At 39.2% G+C, this 12,500-nt stretch overlaps 2 protein-coding genes across 6 annotated transcripts in view; both read right to left on the bottom strand.

Annotated features, from left to right (window-relative positions):
* LOC146466559 (E-selectin-like) overlaps positions 1–1,877 on the bottom strand; it is a 123,058-nt gene extending 121,181 nt beyond the window's left edge. For 3 of the 4 annotated variants that reach the window (XR_014867984.1, XR_014867983.1, XR_014867985.1), the window contains exons 1-2: positions 1,677–1,877; positions 72–1,099 (exon numbers count right to left, since the gene is read on the bottom strand). Coding sequence is in view for 1 of the 4 variants with exons in the window: in XM_085127260.1 (XP_084983386.1) it covers positions 888–1,099; positions 1,677–1,830 (366 nt within the window). In the remaining 3 variants the exon portion in view is untranslated. Of the gene's footprint in view, positions 1,100–1,676 lie in introns of all 4 variants that reach the window. The other variant, XM_085127260.1, reaches the window with a different exon arrangement.
* Positions 1,878–4,301: 2,424 nt separating this feature from the next.
* Positions 4,302–12,500, bottom strand: part of LOC146466558 (uncharacterized) — a 13,980-nt gene continuing 5,781 nt past the window's right edge. The window contains exons 2-9 of one of the 2 annotated variants that reach the window (XM_085127244.1): positions 12,323–12,448; positions 10,997–11,109; positions 8,566–8,718; positions 7,452–7,580; positions 7,017–7,139; positions 6,179–6,301; positions 5,262–5,414; positions 4,302–4,524 (exon numbers count right to left, since the gene is read on the bottom strand). In XM_085127244.1, the coding sequence (XP_084983370.1) occupies positions 4,358–4,524; positions 5,262–5,414; positions 6,179–6,301; positions 7,017–7,139; positions 7,452–7,580; positions 8,566–8,718; positions 10,997–11,109; positions 12,323–12,448 (1,087 nt within the window). In that variant the 3' untranslated portion in view covers positions 4,302–4,357. The remainder of the gene's footprint in view (positions 4,525–5,261; positions 5,415–6,178; positions 6,302–7,016; positions 7,140–7,451; positions 7,581–8,565; positions 8,719–10,996; positions 11,110–12,322; positions 12,449–12,500) is intronic. The other variant, XM_085127246.1, reaches the window with a different exon arrangement.

Here is a 12,500-nt window from a genome sequence, read left to right as displayed (position 1 = left end):
CCTGAAAGGAAAGGAGGTTCGAGTTCTCGGGAGTCGACTGTATACCAGAAGTGCGAAACGTGTATATTCACCTTCTGTTTCTCGAACTCTTCAATCACCGACTCTTGAACACCTCTACCACGGAGGAACCCCAAAATCTAAAAAAGAAAGCATTCCTCTTTCCATTTTTCACAGATTCTGTCTCCATGAAAAAGCGAACTCACCAATTCAAGTAACCAGTAACTGATATACTTACCTTTTCGACTGTCATGTCCTCCATTACTCCTCTCTGTCGCATGTGACCTGTCATGTGACCCTTGGTTGTACAAATCTGAGTTGTAAATTCCACGAGGTTTACAACTCGGATTTTTGTGGTAAAAATCCGAGCTATAAATTGCACGAGATTTACAGCTCGGATTTTTTGTGGTAAAAATCCGAGCTATAAATTGCACGAGATTTACAGCTCGGATTTTTGTGGTAAAAATCCGAGCTATAAATTCCACGAGGTTTACAGCTCGGATTTTTGTGGTAAAAATCCGAGCTGTAAATTGCACGAGATTTACAACTCAGATTTTTGTAATGAAAATCCGAGTTGTAAATTGCACGAGATACAATACAACTCGGATTTTTGCGGTAAAAATCCGAGTTGTAAATTGCGCAAGATTTACAACCCGGATTTAATTTTGAAAATCCAAGTTGTAAATTGCACGAGATACAATACAACTCGGATTTTTGTGGTGAAAATCCGAGTTGTACAATTTGAAAATTATACAACTCGTATTATTGTAGTAAAAAATTTGAGTGGTAGATTTGAATTGAAAAAAATTATATTGACGTCCTATATGGGCCACCGTAGTGTAGTGTAGTGTAGTGTTGCATTGCGTTGAGGTTAACGGTTGAAACGCTTTTCACAGGTAGAGGACATACAGACCTTTACACTTAAAGTTTCCAATATCCCATACAACTTCGCTTGAATTAACCAGCCGGCAAGAGGCGGTAGTATTGCCAAACGCTACATAGTCATCCATGCAGCCAAGTGAACAGGTGGAGCCAAACGTAGAGGAACAGGGAAGGTAAACTTTGGCGAATTCAGGTAGAACCAAACGGCCACAACTTTTCACTATATTGAAGTGCAAAAGAACATATTGGAAACAGAAATAATAGTGACTTGATACCATGATGAGCCAATCAGAAGAATAGAAACGTAGAAAATATAAGCAAATATGGATTCGGTTAATTATTTCCACTTCGGATTCGCTTGTTGCGTTATGGTTGGTTATATTTTTTATAATCTATTAAATCTGTAAATCTAGTCCCCTTGGCTCGAGGGCGAGAATCGTGATCACATTTGGCCTTCACAATGATAACACGTTATCCCTTACCTTTCGTACTCTAACGAGATTTTTCAGAATTCTCTTCATTTCTTTCAATGTGAAAAATCTTATGATGGCCTACCTTTGTTGAAAACCGTCATTCTTCTGATCAATTTTAACAGATTCATCTGCCAGGTATGGATAGATCCACTAACTAAAAAATTCCTGTTTCAATTGGCCAAGCTTTGTGATTCCCATTTTCCATTTTTAATGGAGTTACCCTGAGTTATCTAATGACGTCTAATGGCTTCTTGCTTGAACTAAACTTTCTCACTTCTGAAACATATCGTTTTGTGAGACGAACGTATGACATATTGTATTTACCTTTGCAAACCGTTGGTTGGCCGTCCCATTTTGAGGAGTTGAGACAAGTTCTTATTTTAGAGCCTAGTATTTCGTATCCGTCATCACACATAAACGAGCACGTCTCATTGGTTACCAGGCCACTACAGGTCATACGTCCGTTGGGTGGGTCCATGATAGCTTCACAAGGAAGTCCTGTTACGCAAAAGGAAACTGCAAGTTAGACGCCAGAGGCTTTCGAATGTTTCAATTATCGACGGCAGGTCTAGAGTAGAACGCAGAAACATTACTAGCAGATCGAATTTCGAATGGAAATCCTTATGTTCTCCTTTCGCTGTTGAGAATTGTGTGATTTTATTATGAATAATAAGTGCTCTTACAGCCGCGTTATTACATTACGCTTAATTAGCATTTCACACATAGTTCAGAACACCCTAAATAGAACAAACTAACACACTTCCATAATCAGTTCCTTTCCAACACAGTAATGCAATGCAACAGCGAAAGACTCTAAGGCCACGAAATGCGTTTAAAATCAAGTTTGAACTTATGGATATAGAACAAAGGAACACCTATATTCTAGGCTGACTTACATTATTGTTTGGGCAGTGCTTCCCACTGCTTCAAATTTATTTTAAGTGATCTATGTATCCATTCGTAATTTAGCTATTTAGTGGATGTTTGAAAAACAACATTGAAAAGATATGAATAACTTGAATAATTTATGCTTAAATCCCAGCTGTTTATTAGTAACTAGGCGACGAAAAGTTTCGTCAGAGGGCTTTTAATGAAGTTTATTTTTTTTATTACATTACCTATGTGTCAAGATATTAAAAAGAAAAAAGTCGGCATGCTTTTAATCAACAATCCAAAAAGCCGAATATTACCCTAAATGATAAGCTTCTTAGTGGTTTCAGTAAGTTTTGCCCTTTAACATGCTTCAAGTCCAAAGAGCGACCAACATCTAGTTTTTCTCAGTCGCACTTGATCATTGCTTGGCCAAAACATACCAGCCATCATAACAAAGTAATGATGACCAAAGATCAAATGTCTTCATGTTCAAACAAATTCTCCTTACTCATTGAAAGGGTTAAATTAAAGCATTCACCTTGAGTTCACAGCTTCTCAACTCAGCTTTAAGTCTGTAGCCATAGAAACATGAGCAGCCATAAGAACCAACCGTGTTATGACAAATTATACAATGAACTGTGTAAAACTTGCGTTTTGATTGGTCTAGAGGAGTGTGTGATTAGAGTTTATACAATGAACTGTGTAAAACGCGCGTTTTGATTGGTCTAGAGGAGTGTGTGATTAGAGTATAGACGCACGATTGAAGTCATCGAGTGGTGTGACCGGCGCACGTGATCAGAGTCTAGAGTCCAGCCAGAGCGACTGGTCAACAAAGTTTTGCAAACTGTTTTTGCGAGTAGCGGACAAGCACAGGCAAATTTTCGCAGGAAAGGAAAACTGCCCAATAAAAAATTGGACAAAGACCGTTCTGAGAGTGACCTCAACCAGGATAGGAAAGCTGGAACTTTGTTGTGACGTGAAAAGGAAGCAAATATTTGTCGAAATATGTCACCGATAAAAATCCTTTAATGGCGAGTAATCGATTACAAATCGCAGGGAAGCCACTTGCATGCTGTAATATTTTGGGGTCAGGATTTCCTTCTGGAATAAAGGTTAGTTTTGAAAATATTATTAGTGAAATTCCTTCGGATTATACTCTAATTTAGAAGATCGCAATTGCATGTGTGTAGTAGTCTAAAACTGAGTTTGCTGGAAAGTTTTTGACTTAGCTCAGGCAACGCGATGCTCGCTCACAAAATGTGTTGAAATGTCTTGGTTATTGTATAAATAAATAGATTCCATTTTGCCGTGGCTCTGTACCCTGATAACGCACATCAGTCACGCTACTCGCCTGCGGCTCGTAGCGTACTTCTTTGTTCTCACCACGTTTTGACGTCATCTGTGCGTTATCAGAGTACAGACCCACGGCAAAATGGAATCTATTTGTTAATGTGTTGACACGAATGGGTTCCTGCTCTGCATTCATTGATATCTGTGATGTTAGACAAACAGTTGTGAAGGATGCCCGTTATTCCAAAAAACTGAGATTTCTTAGTTTGGGCTCACTGAACTCAAGTTAGGTAATCTTGGTCACTTCTATCCAGATTTATTGTATGCATTTCCTTTTTATTAGTTAGTTTTTGTGTGTTACTGTCATTGTTATTCGTTTTTAAGTTGCGGATAGTTGCCTGATTGGAATAAAACACGAGGATCCACCTATATGGCAAATGACATCGACCATCTTCCTGTCTACTATCAAACAGGACTATGTCAAATGTGAACAAGAGCAGGTTTACAAGAGGCTGTTTGCAGCACAGTTGGTCCAAAAGCATCCAAGCAATGGTCTTAAGTTTACGAGTTCTATTTCTGTGTTAAACATTTATACTCTTCATTCCACCCATGCCTTTGATGGGCTCTGGCATCCTAAATACATTTATTAGTCAAGCTCACGAAGGCGCTGCCAATTTCCTATAGCTCTAACGAACCCTCCCGCGTATAATCATCGTCCAGGTGAGATCCAGAAATATTCCTAGCCCCTTTACGATAATTAAGGGAAGATGAGACGGAAAGGACGATCTGATAGGCAGCAAAGTTCTTGCGTAATCTTAAACCTCGGTACCATGCTAGTAATCTTAAAAAACCTTGCCTCTGCACCGTTTCCCATCATACAGCAGACGATATCCCAGATTGCAGCTGCAGGTGTAATTTCCTGGCGTGTTGTGACAAAGTTGAGCGCATCCGGCGGGAACTATGGTCCTGTTTAAGCTCTCCATGTACACAGGTGTACACTCATTCACATCTGAAACAAATATCAATACAAAAGTCTTACTGAAACATGTCGTTCATCAAAACACGATTTATGAACGACTGGATGGCCAAGACCAGAGTAATAACATTACTCGAGTAATGACATTGAGACAGTCTAGCGATGGTGAGAAGTGAAACGAAATGCAGTCAATGTATGTGAACAGGAACAGCTAACTCGGACCCTTCTCCAACTTCAAATGGTAAAACCACAATGCTTCTTATTTTCGTAAGGGAAATGTAAAGGTATTCCTCACATCCTCATATTTGTTTTTAAGTTACGGATAGTTGCCTGATTGGAATAAAACACGAGATTCCACCTATATGGGAAATCATATCCACCATCTTTCCGTCTACTATCAAACAGGGCTATGTCAAATGTGAAAAAGAGCACGTTTACAAGAGGCTGTTTGTAGCTCAGTTGGTCCAAAAGCATCCAAGCGATTTAAATTTCTGTGTGGAACACTTATATTTTTTCTTCCACCCATGCCCTTGATGGGCTCAAGCATCCTAAATACATTCATTAGTCAAGTGCCAAAGGAGCTGCCCATTCCCTATAGCTCTAACGAACCTTCCCGTGTACAATCATCGTCCAGGTGAGATCCAAAAATATTCCTAGCCCCTTTACGATAATTACGAGAAAATGAGACGGACAGGACGATCTGATAGGCAGCAAAGTTCTCACCAAATCTTAACCCTGGGTACCATGCTAGTAATCTAATAAAACCTTGCCTCTGCACCGTTTCCCATCATGCAGCAGGCGATATCCCAGATTGCAGCTGCAGGTGTAATTTCCTGGCGTGTTGTGACAAAGTTGATCGCATCCGGCGGGAATTACGGTCTTGTTTAAGCTCTCCATGTACACAGGGGTACACTCATTCACATCTGAAAAAAAAACACACCATACAAACGTTTTACTGAAACATGTCGTTCATTAAAACACGATTTTTGAACGACTGGCTGGCCAAGCCCAGAACACTGAATTTGAATTTGTAGAACATTACTCGAGTAATGACATTGAGAAAGTCTAGCAATGGTAAGAATGCAATGTATGTGAACAGGAACACCTAACACGAACCCTTCTCCAACTTCAACTGGTAAAACCACAATGCTTCTTATTTTCGTAAGGGAAATGTAAAGGTATTCCTCACATCCTTGCCATTACTTATCAATTTAAGTGGTAACACGTGCCATTCATAATGGATCTCTTCAGGGTTTTTTTTTTCTGTTGTTAGATTTTGTTAAACACCAATCGAGTATTGCAACAATTTTGCCCGCCAATTTGGAAACTGAAGTTTCTTTTTAGAAGAGCCATTCAGGCTGAGAAAAAAGTATTTCAGATCAAGTGAGGGGAGAACCAAAATCAAACCAATTTTTGAGTCTTGGCAGGATTTGAAACCAGAATGCATCATTAAAAGGAAAGCATCCTCATCATTCCTGCTCTTGGTTAAGAGTAGTCCTTCATTTTAGTTGGGGACAGCAGCAAAGCTAGCGAAACATGCGAGAGCGCTCAAGGCAATTTTGGTGAGCGTTGACACATTTCGCTTTCCTCGAGCTCACTTCGACTCCAAAGAAAAGGAAGGCCTACTCGTAGTCAATTCCCACAATTGTTCCCTGAAGGGGTTAAGGAGAGACGGGCAAACTTCTACCTGAACAAGTCTTATTGTCTCTGTTCAGGGCATATCCAGTGTTGCATGAACAGAAAAAGCTTCCTAGGAAGTTATTGCACGTGTGCTGGCAGCCATGGTTGTTCGTCAAACATTCATCGTGATCTGCAGAGTGAAAAAAGAATGCACACGTATTTCTGTAACTTTTCTTTTTTTTTTTTAAGTTAACTTTCTTGGTACTGGATTTTAGGCTCGTTTATTTTAATCAGCATTTATATGTAAGTTCATGAAATAAATGTGATGTTATTTTTCCAGCCTGGTGAATGAATGAGAATGATGTATTATTCAAGAAAGGGACACAGGCGTACTGTGTCACTTTCTAGAATAATACATCATTCTTATATGTAAGTTGTAAGCATTGGTACAGAGTACTGAGGGTAATCCAAATACGATGCAACCAGAAATTTTGGCCATGATCTTTCTTTCACCAGGATCCAGATGTGCGAGGTCCTCCTAAGTAAGCAAGAGCCTATTTTTGGAATAAGAGGATACCATTACTAAAAAATCTTGCATTTTTCTGGGTCCAAGTTTCTAGAATGGCCGTCATTTCCTCGCCCAAAGTACAGTTAGCCACTCGAACGTTTCTCAGAACTTTCGAAAACGTTTCGTCCTGATTCCTGTGTACAACATTTAAAAACCGATATTCGGAGTAAGCTGAAATTCAAAAATCAATACAACATTATGACAGTATCCGTGACAGTAATTATGAAAAACTCCTGTGGCTCAAAATGCCTAAAAACGATCTGCATAAATGAACTATGCAATGTCTCTAGTCCACAAATGAACTATCCAATATCTCTTGTTTTCACTAACAACTAACCTGAACAAGTTTGTCCGTTGAAATCTAAGAAATAGCCAGGATTACATCTGCAAAAATAGAAGCCTGCAGTATTGACACATTGGTGGCTGCAGAAACCATTACTGGAAAGGCACTCGTTTATATCTAGCAGTAATAAAGGTAAATAAATAAAGCATCAGTGATATTTAGCACAAGGCGTTGATTGCAAGAACCAACCATAAACGTAACCCATACAACCCGGGTCACATTAATAGCGTATGCTCGCGCCAATGGGCAATCACTGCTCCCCAAAAGAGATCATTTCGGACAATGAATTCACCAACCGAGGAATCATACATGGCAACTGAAGTAAAAAGATGAAAAAACAACTGTTTAATACGGTAATAAGCTTAATTATCCTGGAAAAATTTGTGAATACGTTGTAGATACGTATGAAAAGGTGAAAGTTTTATTCACCTTCACAATGGGTACCGTTGTTCGCCATTAGGCGAAAGCCTCTAAAACATCCACAGGAAAACTTCCCTGGCGCGTTCCTGCATATTTGCTGACATCCTCCATTTGGCATTTCTCTGCATTCATTGATATCTACAAATTAATAAAAATGCATTGAGATATAGATTAAATTATTAATGGTATTTACGTCACGCATTGACACTGTCAGTCATCTCCGCACTCAACCCACGGATAGTTGTTGTGATCCTTAATGCATTACGACGAACGAACACAATCAATTCTGTCTAAAACACTACACGCAGAGCAACTCACCGATTCAACTCACATTCATTGTAGCTGAAACAAAGTTTTCACTACACCAGGACGATTCCATTCTCTTTCCTTTCCTTTAGGTAAATGTTGAGAGTTTACCGAACTTTTTAGTGAGCGTTTTCCCCCAAAACAACGAGAAAATCGAAAAAAACCTGCATTGTTGTTGGGATTAAACTTTCGATGCGAAGCGGACGGGCAACGGGTAATCCCGAGCGGGCAAGATAGCTCCATCTTGCCCGCTCGGGTAGCCAATCACAGCGCAGGATTTGACTCATCTTGCCCGCTCGCGGAGCCAGCCATATAATAAAGTTAATTACTGCCTTGATGTTAAAACATTTTAAATAAGATACATTTAGAAAAAAATATACTAAGACAATCTTAAGTAACAGAACACGTGGCGTGTTGATGAGGATGAAAAAACGATGATGATGTGTGATGCATCACATTATGTTGGTGATGATGATAATGATGATGATGATGATGATGATGATGATGATGATGATGATGATAACGATGAGAATGACGACAGTGGTGATTATCAACAGGAGGAGGAGGAAGACGAGGAGTAGGAAGAGGACGAGGATGAGGGTGAGGACGATAGTACATTGAGAGTAGTCACTGTTGTCACGTATTGGTTTACGTTCCCCAAGTAGAAGACGGCACAGCTTCTAAATGTTTATTCTAGAAACGTGAATAACAGAGGTACCCTGATGGCAATTTTTACTGTCGCATTACTCATTTTTAACAAAGCAGCATCATTTTGCTGCCTTTAAAAAGTACTGACTTAAAACTAAGATTGTAGTACCGTTGCAGATTGTTCCTCCGCTTCCCAGCTTGAATCCCTCTGCACAAGAACAAGCGTAGCCGGGGACTAGATTGGTACAATTTGCACCACAAGGCTCACCACTCACACCACAACGGCAGGGACTGGGAATCATTGTCATACACTCGTTGATGTCTAGCCAGAAATTAAAAATATGGCATCATCACAATTTTAATCAGCACTGCAATATACAGGGAAAGATTGCTTCTAATCCTCTTTGTTTTCAAAGTCCATACGAAGACCACCTAAGTTGAAGTTAAGCACCACAAAAACCCAAATTATTTTGAATGTAGTTTGCAACTCATTATTGGATTGAGGGTTATAGTTAGGGCATTTTGTCAGGACATGTCACGAAAAAAGATGGGATGTTGCTACCTTAGTAGAACACAGCTATCTGCAAGTAGAATATTTTGTCACTTTGGGCCGGGGTCCCATGACTATAATTTCTGCCAAAATATAAATTAAATAAACCTTCGTATCGATGACCGATTTTGGTATATCCTGAGTGACAGCTACAGTGATAGGAACCGGGTGTATTAATGCACAACTTTTCGCATCCAGCATTAGCTGAATAACATTCATCGTCGTCTATTTAAAGAAACAGAAGGATTTTTCTCAAAATTCTTAAAAGAATTATGTTGGTGAGAAATTTAGAACCGGCTTGGCTAAGATTTCACAATGAGCCAGAATAAGGCAAAGAAGAAAAAGAAGAAGAATGGTTTATGGAGGTGACAAGAAGACGTTTTATGCCTGACGAACACGTGTTACCAGTCCAACCGGCTAGGCACTGGCAACTGTCGGGTGCAACACAGGTTCCATGAGTAGAGTGGCACCCTTGTGAGCAGATTGCTATTACAAAATGTAGACAAATAAAATCTCAAGTGAAGAATAAACACATTTGGATAGTATTGATACTGTATAGCCTCTCAATTTGAAAAATGATCCAGTTTTTATCTACTCCTCATTGCCCGCCCGAACGCATGTTATGAAACTACTGATCATGGACATCGATAAGTTCTTCACAAGTTGGCGCAAGTAAGGATATTTTACTGTGTTTTCTTTCCTTTGTGCCAAATAACCGTTACAGCACACAACCCTTTTAATCATTGGTTTGTTGTTGGTTTAATCAATTTGTTGGTTGAATGTTGTGAAATTGCAAGAAGAGCTAACGAGTAAGTCACGTCGCACAAAACTTTTGAAGTCGCGATAGCCTCCGGATGTGACCGGTTATGTGCAACACTCGATGAACGTTGCGTGAACCCCGTTTGGAGCAGGCTCGATAAATCTGACAGTAATATAACTAGAATAGAATTTGAACAAAATACAGCCAGGATCCGAGGCTGTTGTTATTTTTAGTGAATGCCAAACAGAGAGTGGCCACAGGCGATAACATCTAAGAGTACCATTCAAAAATCTTCAAAATCATTTATTCTAAATCTGTAAAAACACAAAAACTAATTGGATTTGCATTAAAATAATGTCCTTTTCTTAAAACATGGAAATTGTTAAGTATCCAGGTACTTTAAAGGAACCTCTTAATGAATTTTTTATTTGTAAATTTAAGCTAGGGAGTGAAATTTTTATGCAAAAGTTTGTTGTGTAATATATGTTTCTGATTACCTTTTGAACAAGATTATAGAGGTTCCTTCCCTATAATTGGAATTGACTGTCATTTCTTGCTCTGTCGACACATTGTTATCCAATTCTTCTCTCTGTTCTAGTCAGTTATCACGGTGCAATTGGTCAGTAGTAAAGGAATGTTATGACAAGTGCAAATAGATTGGCTGAAAGGTGAAAATTGCATGATGTTGATGCACGCAATCATAGTAACACGCGATGCTATCGTTGCAGGTATATGTTCCCCAAGTGGTGACCGATTTTACTCGGGTTTAATTTGGTTGTATAAGATATTCAAGTACGGAAGAAACTCAGCGTGGTCACGGTGCGAAAACTGGAAGTTGCGTGTAATGCCACATATCACAGCGTGTATCCTGGTCTGCGGTTGGCAAGTTTTCCTTCCTTTTATGGAAATGACAAATGTTGAATGTAACCCCCTCCATCAATGAGGTTTTAACGTTATTGTGCCTTATATTTAACAATTAGATTATGAGCTCGAGATTTCTATCGCGTGATAGTTGATGAGGGCGAAGCCTGAATCAACTACCACGCATAGAAATCGAGAGCGAATAATCTAATTGTTTTAGTATAAATCTACTAGTCGTTCAAGACTAAACAAGTAAATTATCTATTTCCTCATCGCAGACACTTCGAAAACGCGAAGAAGCGGGCGCCATTTTGTTGAAAATCGCTACTCACTATCTATCACAGAATAGATAGCGAGTAGTGTAGCCAATCAGAGAACGGCATTCGTGATAGAACACTAGTAGATTTATACTAATAACCTTTATCGTACCTTTTCCACAGTACATGGACCAGGAGTAAGCTTTCTGCCATCCACTGCAGCATGAAATGATCGTCACAGTGACACGTCTTGTTCTTTGGACAATGCGGTAAAACGTTCGTGCCCTTTTAAGTAAAAACAAAAACGCAAAATGATTATATGACACTGATTTTGTGAAAGCCAAACAAGACTTATGAATGCAAATGATGAATTGAAAAACATGCAGCTGATGCCGGGTGACCGCCCGCCCATGTGGGACAAAAAAACATAAATCCATGAGGCTTTGGCTTATGGTTTAAAAGAAGCAGCAATGCTGTTGAGGTTGTCATCATCATCATCATCATCATCATCATCATCATCATCATCATCATTATAATCTCAGTCATCAAGCATTATTTAGATAAGGGATCCATTTCGGTAACATTTTTTCCAGAGCTGTGTAATACAAAATTCGAGACATAATTCTGGGATTATGTGTACTGCCATAAGGTGTATACATAGTTCATTGAGGGACTGGTTATGAAACCTTGCCATGAAAACAGTGGTCTACAATTTATGTTGCAGGTGAATTTTTACCCTAGTCTGTTAGAGATAGAGGAGTTACAAGAGGTTTTGAAGGACTAAGCCTTTGTAAGCGAATAGTACACTTAAAGGCGCGGTGTCACATATTTTTAGTGTCACTATGAGTAGCCAAAAATGTATTTGTTTCAATGGAATCGTTAAAATAATGTTTTAATTTGGTTAACAATAACCCTAACAGTGTTCAGAAACCACTATTAATTATACTTAGCTGCGGATGGCAAGGATGGAAGTGGCGAGTTGCAACTTGACAAAATTGACAAATGTTTTCAAGTTATTCCTTTGTATTTTACAGACGTCGCTAAAAATTGATTATAGTTTGTTTTCCCTTGGAGAAAAACCTTAATATTTTCTTCCCGGTGTTGTAAAAACATGTTTCATGTTACAAAACAGGTTCTTTGTCAAATGCAGTGCGTGCAGTTTTGACCAAAATGCAGTAAAATCGCCGTGACAGTGCCCCTTTAAAACGGCCTTCAAAAGAAATTTTTAAGGTTTTATTAATATATTGCTGTTTGTCTGAAAATTTGTATGTGAGGAGAAGCATTAAAACAGGGTCCCTGGGGTGGGAATCTGAAAATGCCAATATTCAAAAGTTTGAAGGCCCGGGGCCGGGGAAGGCTTGTCCTGGAGGACATTGAAGCTTTGAATTGATCGACGCATTAACCCATAGTACAAACGAAAGAACGTGAAGAACAAAATCAGTTTTGTTAATGAGTTTTCCATTTTCTGGAGAAACTGCAAAGCCTGGGGGGCACTCACCTTGATGTAGAACACCTTGACCAGCCCCACCAGCCACACCTTTTAGTTGCAGGCGTGTACACCACTGTTGTTTTAGTTGCATGGTAGGACTCAGTCTGGAAAGTTTGTCTGGAACAGACGTTCGTCCTAAAGAAAGACCATCAGGATAAAATATTATTTTCTGATGGCCTTCGCCTCC

The sequence above is a fragment of the Pavona decussata genome, unplaced genomic scaffold (genome assembly GCF_977016875.1).
Source record: "Pavona decussata unplaced genomic scaffold, jaPavDecu1.1 SCAFFOLD_143, whole genome shotgun sequence".
In the NCBI taxonomy this organism is placed as follows: Eukaryota; Metazoa; Cnidaria; class Anthozoa; order Scleractinia; family Agariciidae; genus Pavona; species Pavona decussata.
Note: the sequence above shows the minus strand (reverse complement) of the source record. Positions and strands in the feature narration are given on the sequence as shown.